The sequence below is a fragment of the Austrofundulus limnaeus genome, unplaced genomic scaffold (genome assembly GCF_001266775.1).
Source record: "Austrofundulus limnaeus strain Quisiro unplaced genomic scaffold, Austrofundulus_limnaeus-1.0 Scaffold190, whole genome shotgun sequence".
In the NCBI taxonomy this organism is placed as follows: domain Eukaryota; kingdom Metazoa; phylum Chordata; class Actinopteri; order Cyprinodontiformes; family Rivulidae; genus Austrofundulus; species Austrofundulus limnaeus.
Genome location: NW_013952592.1, coordinates 235,646 through 244,400, shown reverse-complemented (window position 1 = coordinate 244,400; position 8,755 = coordinate 235,646). Strand labels below are relative to the sequence as shown.

The following is an 8,755-nucleotide window of genomic DNA, read 5'->3' as shown; positions in this document are numbered from 1 at the left end:
ATATATATATAAGCTACAGTCAGTGTTTATACTGTAATGCATCTGCTTATAGTTTAAGCGTGTCTGTTGTGAATCAGGTTTCTGTAACTGGATCCAAGAGGTCAGTGATGATATGAACTGGACTCTGAGTAATGGACTTCAAGTGGACGGGCCATGGAATGGACCTCTCTATGATCACACCATCAAAAATAATCAAGGTATTGACAATTAACATAAAACATAAATATACAGTACACATCACTGAGGTACATATACAACAGGAAAACTGTAAAACTCTGACATGATTACTGATTAATTTTCTGCCATTCTTGAAGAAAATGTTTGGTTCAATGTTCGCTGAAGCTCTTATTATTGTCGTTTTTTAATTTTCTCTTTAGGGCATAAAAAGGAATATTTGTCATAATTTAAAACTGTTGATTCTTAATTTGTTTTCATTTATTTTCTCCTTAAAGGTTTCTTTTTGCTGCTGAATGGTTCTGGCTCTAAGGATGATGAGGAAGCTGCCATTTCTGTTCCTGTCAGTCACCGATCACAAAGTTGTGTTGAATTTTGGTATTACATGCACGGACCTTYAGTATCCTCTCTGAATCTACTGGTTAAAAATGTACGTAGTGAAGCAGACTCCCTSAACATGATGTTGATAAGGTAGCTTACAGCCTTTTTGTTTGATGCAATCTAGAAATCCTCTGAGTTGTTAGTCTGGACTCGTCAGGGAACACAACATTCAGAGTGGATGAAAGCAGATGTAACCCTTAACATGAGCAACATGCTTCAGGTAAAATTTCAGTTGAACCTAACAATGATATTGCCTTTAAAAATATGCATGTCTATTTGTTTAATATTTATGAGACCAATTGTTTTAYAGTGAACATTTGATGGTTCATACATGTCATCTCTATTTAATGTAAATTCATGTTACCTATTAATACTGATGAATACTGATTAAATTTGATGATATTTTTGTCTTTGATGACAGATAATGTTTACTGGCCACAGAAACACCCACAGCCAAGGATTCAYAGCTATTGATGACATCACAGTGCGAGAAGGAGCCTGCAGCAGTCAGAGTATATGAACACTTTTGTTAAAAGCAGCTCAAAAAATAAAAATAGTTGTGAAAATTTGCCATTTATTTGTTGAATTTCTTTTAGACTTGTGTGGATTTGAATCGGACTTATGCGGCTTTGAGAACAGYGTCAACCATAAGGGTCAATGGGGGCGCAGAAAGGGAACCAAAGATTATGGGGATCACACATATGGAACTGAAAATGGTAAGTGCTGAACTGTAATCGTTCAAAAACTGTTAGGTATTAAAACGACAAACCATAGCAGCAGTCTGGTTTTCTTTATTGAAAACAACTCCAAAACGTGTACAATAGGTTGCCTTCAGGCCTCCATTGAAAAAGAGMGATCTGCAGTCTCATTGGGGTTTTCCTGGTTAAACAATAATTTAAAAAAAGGTCTTGGTAGTGCAAATCATTTAAGAAAATTGTTTTAGAAATTGTAATAAAAGTAATTGTGATTATGCATTTTTTCGGGTTCCAATGATTTGACTGAAACTGAAAAACTTGCATGAACAATTATGTTGGTGTAAATGTGAACATGCAGGGCTCTCTGCAGAATACTGTGTGGTTTTCAGTGTGCTGCCATTTCTAGCCTGTAACTCAAACCAGTGTTAAACAACAACAAACAAACTTTTCTAGGTTTCTACATGAGTGTGATGGCTTCCGATTCTACGCAGCCTGAGAWAGCCGAACTGCTCTCACCAGAGTTTACGTCAGCTGCAGAGATGTGTGTTMGCTTCTGGTCAGTCCACTCCCACCTCACACTCACACACCTCATTCTGATTTCTATTTGAATGTGAATGAATGAGTTTGTCTTTTATTTTATTTTTATTTTTTAGGTACCAGTTTTCTGCTGACCCCTCTAACAGTCTTGATGTCCACGTTCTGAGAAGCGGGATGCTTGGCGCTTCTCTTTGGCACCGTTCTGGAGCCTCCTCTGCAGGATGGGAGGTGGCAGAGGTCACCGTGGCTTCACCTGCTGATTTCTATGTATTTTTTTTTTAAATCACATTGTCATTTACCAAACATGTTAATACATGAAGGTTTTTTTTTCTATACCTGAAAACAATGTAAAGTGTCTCTTTTCCAGGTRGTGTTTCAGGCTGCCCATGCACCTGGCTCTGATGAGCCGGTAAAATTAGATGACTTTTCTGTGAGTGAGGGGGCCTGCCTCCCTCCTGCCAGCTGTGACTTTGAGTCTGGACAATGCAACTGGGTCAACATCCTGAGAGAAGATGGACACGAGTGGATTCTGTCGCATGGAGGACCGTATGGTCCAGAAACAGACCACACCACTCAGAACTCAGATGGTACAATCACAGTTATACAACACGCAGTTTTATTTTTGTTTTTTTACAAAAAGTAGCACTTCAGATATATTTTATAAGGCATTCTCAGCTACAACCRCTTCAAATTTTAGCTGAATAATTGCGAAATACACTGAACTAAAGCCAATTTGGTGTTTTCTGTGGTCAGCTGGATGTTGTGGCCATCTTTTTTCTTACTTAGAATTTTTTTAGATCTTTAACAAAACTCAAGACACAAAAGGAAAGGAACAAAAAGAACTATTTCTACATCTGCACATCCAATAACCATGTAAAAAACACAGTCATGTGTCAAAGCACTAGCACTGTGGTAAGGGTCACTCTCACTGCTCTCAGCAGTGTCTTTCCCAATTAAACTTCTCTGTTTGCCCCTGACTTATGGCCCATTAAATGTTTTACCTCTTCCCTGCTTTGCAAAGAATTGAATTCTGTTTGAAACTTTCATTGAAGTTTTAAAAATGTAAAATGTTTCCAACTAATTTGGATGTATATATAAATATAATTTTCACTTACATGCTTCACCTACTGACCTTACTGAGAGGTTATTAATCAATCCCTGCATTATAAAGGCATTTTTTTATCCATGTAAGCAGTTGTTGTTATTTTTTATGCATTCAGGTTGGTTTTTATTGAGCTCTACCCGACCCCAAAGCCATCATAGTGTGGCACAGGTTGTGTCTGAGTGGATCAGGCTGAAGCACACCTCCTCCTGCCTCACCTTCTGGTACCAAACGGATAACAGGTTAGCAGAAAAAAAAAAGAAAATATCACCAAGTCATGATATTCTTTCCACTATACAGTATGTGACAAAACACAGGGAGTTTATCCTGTTGTTTAGTTTCCTCTCTGACTTCCTCAGGAAGTGTGCACAAATGTCATTTAGTCACGAATCACCTGCTTCACTTTGTGCAAGACCCGGAACATTCTGTGACAGAGTTTAGACTCAGCACAGATTCTGAAGCAAGTCAAGTGCAAGCAATGGGTCAGATGTCAAGATTTAGTTCCATATCTATAAACTGGCCCAGTAACCAGTGGTGCATTTGCTGCTGCAGCCATCTTGGACGGGGTTCATTCTAAAAGTTAATCTGTTCTAAGTGTAACACTCACATGCACAAAAACAAAGACAAGAACTTTATCATCTTTGACCTTTGATGATGATAAAACAAAAAAACACGTTTTAAATGTTCAGGGTTTTTTTCTTTGTGGATGATGAAAACAACTAACATTTGAGGGAATCACAACTTTGCAGCATTTTGTCTTGGTTAAGTAGTTTTACGTGTCAAATAGAATGATTTATTTGTTTTCTCTCAGCCACTCGGGGACACTCCGGGTGTTTGTGCGTTCAGGCCCGTCGGACGAGACTCTGATCCTCCACAGCAACACCAGCAACAGCAGCTGGAGACGGTTTTCTCAGTCTGTGGAGAGGTCCACACCTTACCAGGTGCCCTAAAAATGACTTTATAGTCAGAAAAATACAATAACTAGAGGAGGATTATAAATTATATTCATACATTTTGGGCTTTTTTTTTCTCCCAAACAGTTTCTGATTGAGGCAGAGACAGACAATGGATTTGTTGCTATAGATGACATCAGTCTGACACCAGGACTTTGTCCGGGTATTGTTGTTTTATTCTTTATTCTCTTCTTTTTAACTAACATTTGATTATTAATTGAAAAGCTTTTAACCTTTTTTCTTCTTTATCTAGAGAACGAAACAAGTTCGAGTTTTGTGAGCTGTTCATTTGAAAACGGCACGTGTGACTGGCAGGACATCAGTGTTGGACAGTTTCAGTGGGTCAGAAGGAATGCTTCTGGGAGCTCTGGGCCGTCTGTGGACAACACGCTGGGAACCAGGCTGGGTAAGAAAATAAGATGCTGGGTAACACAAGGAGGGTTTAGCGGAAAGAAAGAAAAATTAGCTGAATAAGAAATTTAGATTTTTCTGTTTCCTCTTTTGCGCCATGTTAGAAACGCTGCTGTGGCCAAGGTTTCTTCATCACTTCTCTACTGGTTCAGAATGTGTTGTTTTAATTCTGCTAAACAGGAAATCTTCACTTCTTTGATGTATTTCCTAACGTCTTCAGTAAAAATTTGAGATTTTGAGCTTTTAATCAATTTTTCAGGTTCCTCATTACGCTCCTAATATCAAGTGTTTTAGAAATCTACCTCAGCAGAACAACATTCCTCATTTTCACCAAACTGTTCATCTTCACTTTATTAACTTGTGGCGTGTTTTTCCAAATTTTCTCAGCAGTAGAAAAGTTTTACTTTGAGTTTGTAAAGTGTTACCAGTAAGGAGAGTTTGAATGGTTCTTCCAGGCTGGTATATGGCCGTGGAGGCTGATCGAGGGGAAGAAATGACCTCTGCAGCTCTGCAAAGCCCTGTTGTGGAGCAGGCCAGTGCCACCTGCACCCTGCACTTCTACTACAACATGTATGGAGACGGTAGGTTTACGTTTCAACTTAATGCAAAACAAATAAATATGAAATCTGGCACAGATGCGTGGATGGAGATGTTTGTAACTTTTTCAGACTCCGAGCTCAGCGTGCTGCTAAAGAGGGGCTCCAGGACCACCACGCTGTGGTGGCTGTCTGGCAGCCGTGGTGATTTGTGGCAACACGGTGAGGTCGTGATCGGCAGAGTCCCGCAGGACTTCACCGTCCTGTACGAATCCTCCAGGGACGTCAACCAGCCGGGACACGTCGCCATCGACGATGTCAGCTTCACCAACTGCTCCTTTCCTGGTGGACCTTTTATTTTTTTTACTTTTAAATTATTTTTTTAGAACAAACAAATAAAACTTTGATTTCTTTGTAGAGCCTGATCCGGGGTGCCCCGAGAGTATGTTCAAGTGCAACAACAACGTGTGCGTTGACCTTAACCGTGTGTGCGACTTCAGTGATGACTGTGGAGACAGATCTGATGAGAACGACTGTGGTGAGACAGTCCGACGCCGAATTGATTAATTTTAAACTGTTAAAACTTACAGAGCTGGCTCGTGTTGCTCTTTATTGCCTCATCTGAGCTCCACAAACTTACGAATTTAAAATATCTGCCCGCTCATCGTGCAGGAAAACATGGTGTGGTGGAGCGTTGCAGCTTTGAACAAGGCCTCTGCTCGTGGTCGCAGAGTGACGTGGACACGCCTGGAGCTGAATGGACACATCGCGGAGGGCTGGGAGCCTGGCCAAATCACGGGCCTCCCAGGGATCACACCCAAAACTCTGCCGCAGGTCTGTTCAGATGTCCGAGTTTTAACATTTAAATTGACTCTCTTTGCTGAATAGTGCTTTTTTGTTTATTTATTTGTTTATTTATTTATTTAAACTGTATTTGTAATTTTATCATACAGGTCACTATATTGCACCTGGACTTCACCTGACGGAAGCGGGTCAGACAGCTGAGATTCTCTCCAAAACCTTACTGCCCAGCTCAAGCTGCTCTGTAAGCTAACAGACACTGTTAAATAAGCACACCTTTAAGATACGCACTAGCTTCACAATATGATCCCTGCAGGTGAGGTTCTTTTACTTCAGTTTGGATGATGCAGCAGCCGAGCTGACAGTCCAGTCCAGGACAGTGTTGTCTGGGACGGACGACAAAGTGCTGTGGGTCAGAGGGGGCTCCCAGAGCTACAGCTGGCAGAGGGCAGAGGTCACGTTCTCCTCCTCAGCCAGAAGCAAGGTTTGTAAGAGCTAATTAAATGAGCTTATACCAAAAAAAAAAGTTTCAATTGTCATATTATTTCTCAGGTTGTTGTCAGGTACGAGCTTAAAGAAGCACCCAGGGGACTGGTTGCTTTAGATGACATCACTTTCTCCAAGGGATGCGTTTTTGACCCTGAAAACAGCCAACTACCTCAGACGCCCACCTCTGTTCCACCAACTTCCTCAACTGCTCCTGTGAACCCCTGCCAGGTGTGAAGGCTACCTCTTGGCTACAAAAGCATCTTGGAGGATTTCCACATAGCTGCTCTTTTTTAAGACGTGTTTCTCAACGCTTTGGTTTTTCCTCGCAGGATGATGAGTTTTTCTGCCATCAGTCAGCTGGGAGCGTGTGTCTTCCAGAAACATTGAAGTGTGATTATCATCCGGACTGTCCGCGTGGAGAGGATGAAGCCGGCTGTGGTGAGAGCTGCATGTTGCATTTATTGCATTTACAAGCCTTATTTAATTCATGGAATCAACACACATGTATGTTTATTCGATTTTTATATTTCAGGGGTGTCAAACTCATTTTCATTGAGGGCCACATGAGCGTTATGGTGGCCCCTGAACTTGTAATGAACTTTGATGTTTCATGTTTAACTTTGACTGAACAGTGTTTCAACGTGTCCTCTTTTAAACAGTGATAAGAACTAAGTGTGCGACTGACTAAATCTGAAATAAATACAGAAATATTATTTAGTTTGTGGTTGACGCTGACTTTAAAGCAGCTTATTTTCAGACATTAATACTGTGCTTTCCAACTAAATTGCTCAGTTACTTAAAGCCAACAGGACAGGAATTTATAAATTTTATTTTTATTTCATTTATTTTTATTAAATTATTTAGTTGTATTTAATCATAAATTTAAAGTTTACCATTGATATAAGAAACAATTTTCATGTTACATAAAAAATATTTCTTTAGGGGGCGGGGCACACGGGAGTCGCCCACCTTGTGTTTGACACGTGGTTTGTTTTGTATGAAAAAAAAGATCCAACCATTGTAGAAATTTAATTTAATTTAATTTAATTTTGTTGAGTTGTAAGCTGTCATGCAGTCAGCTAAAACCAAAGAGCTTCTGTTTGTCCTGCCTTCTTTCTGCAGAAGAATCCCTCACGTCTGTGCTCGTTTATTTCAGGTCCGTGCACGTTTGAGAGCAATCAGTGCCAGTGGGCCGACAGCAGTGACGGACAGAGCAAGTGGCAGAGACAGAGAGCTTCTAGCACCACGGATCCTCCCACAGATCACACCACACAGACTGGTGACGCGGATCATTTATCAACAGAATGTTGTGGACCCAAGCCACTGTTTGGTTTCTTTTGAGTCTAAAATCAGTTTTATTATTTGTTCTCAGGATTCTACATGAGAGTAAATATCAGTAAGGGGTCCACACCAATGGAAGCCAAATTCCTCAGCCCCCTGCTACCCCCTTCATCCCCCTACTGCCAGATTCTGTAAGCAATAATACTGTAAAATCTCTCTAATAATAATCTAAAATGTAAAAGCTATATGGAACAATATATTATATATATATGCATTGCTCAATGCATCCCCCCACCCACTCGTCTTCTACCACGCAACTCTCCTTCCTAATCCGACATTCTTCACTTGTTCCTTCCTTCTCCCCAACACCCAGGTTTCACTTCCACATCAGTGCAGAGAGTACTGGGTCACTCAGAGTGCTTATGCAGCAAGCTGAGGGCGATGAAGCAATCCTGTGGTCACGCAGTCACAACACTGTCTCCCACTGGACCCCTGAGCATCTGCCCGTGGGCCTGCACCAGCAGCCATACAAGGTGTTTATCCGTGCAGAAAATTCACCTTTAAACTCAGAAAATTGCTTCTTTTTAATTATTCTTTTTGCAAAACCGTCATCAAAAGAGAGCAGAGCGGAGCTTCACACGTGTTGCAAATCACCTCTAAATTATATTCGTGTTGCACAATTTGATGTTTCGATTAATTGTTTGTGTTTCCAGCTTTTGTTCAGTAGCATAAATAAAGCTACACAAGATGTGAATGTTGATGGAGGCCACAGTGTCGCTCTAGATGACATCTTTTTCCTTAACTGTGAAAAATCCTATCAGCCACCAGGTGAGTAAGATCCCATTAAAATGTTCTGTTGAATCAGATGATTGGGTATATAAAGTAACTTCTGACACTCCTTTTTGCTTTTCTCAGATCTGCCGTCTTTCAGCTGTACGTTTGAAGACGGCTTGTGTCTTTGGGTCCAAGGAGCCAAAGATGAGCTAGACTGGCTCAGCAGATCAGATCCCACTGACACCCCCAACACTGGGCCTGCAGGGGACCACACCACAGGCAAAGGTTGTCACTACACCAAACTCTTCCCGTTCACACAGTCCTGTAACTTTACACAAATCAGTGAGCGCTCATGCAGTCTAACAGTCACACTGAGTTCCCACGACTGCTGATGAATGTTCTTTTACGCCCTTTTTAGTCACCGAAAAATCTGTCACAATTACAGTAAATCACAAAGCAGTTTAAAGTGACTAACAACCAAAGTGACAAAATCACACCAGTAAGACTAGACAAAGCAGATATATAAAAGCAAGATGAATCAGGTTTGTGGACGAAACTTTTTTTTCAGATTTATGTTGATGTAGCAATATATATATATATACATATTTATATATATATATA

The 8,755-nt window shown here is 40.6% G+C and overlaps 1 protein-coding gene across 1 annotated transcript in view; it reads left to right on the top strand.

The window, feature by feature from the left end:
• si:ch211-106h4.4 (MAM and LDL-receptor class A domain-containing protein 2) overlaps positions 1-8,755 on the top strand; it is a 20,140-nt gene that overhangs the window by 5,441 nt on the left and 5,944 nt on the right. The window contains exons 16-40 of the mRNA XM_014018332.1: positions 78-197; positions 453-604; positions 680-775; positions 977-1,067; positions 1,152-1,271; positions 1,704-1,806; positions 1,904-2,054; positions 2,155-2,374; positions 3,008-3,131; positions 3,701-3,830; positions 3,930-4,005; positions 4,096-4,248; positions 4,709-4,834; positions 4,922-5,134; positions 5,208-5,327; positions 5,462-5,623; positions 5,743-5,834; positions 5,907-6,074; positions 6,143-6,307; positions 6,409-6,517; positions 7,236-7,358; positions 7,452-7,551; positions 7,734-7,893; positions 8,074-8,188; positions 8,276-8,419. Of these exons, the coding sequence (XP_013873786.1) occupies positions 78-197; positions 453-604; positions 680-775; positions 977-1,067; positions 1,152-1,271; positions 1,704-1,806; positions 1,904-2,054; positions 2,155-2,374; positions 3,008-3,131; positions 3,701-3,830; positions 3,930-4,005; positions 4,096-4,248; positions 4,709-4,834; positions 4,922-5,134; positions 5,208-5,327; positions 5,462-5,623; positions 5,743-5,834; positions 5,907-6,074; positions 6,143-6,307; positions 6,409-6,517; positions 7,236-7,358; positions 7,452-7,551; positions 7,734-7,893; positions 8,074-8,188; positions 8,276-8,419 (3,333 nt within the window). The remainder of the gene's footprint in view (positions 1-77; positions 198-452; positions 605-679; positions 776-976; positions 1,068-1,151; positions 1,272-1,703; positions 1,807-1,903; positions 2,055-2,154; positions 2,375-3,007; positions 3,132-3,700; positions 3,831-3,929; positions 4,006-4,095; positions 4,249-4,708; positions 4,835-4,921; positions 5,135-5,207; positions 5,328-5,461; positions 5,624-5,742; positions 5,835-5,906; positions 6,075-6,142; positions 6,308-6,408; positions 6,518-7,235; positions 7,359-7,451; positions 7,552-7,733; positions 7,894-8,073; positions 8,189-8,275; positions 8,420-8,755) is intronic.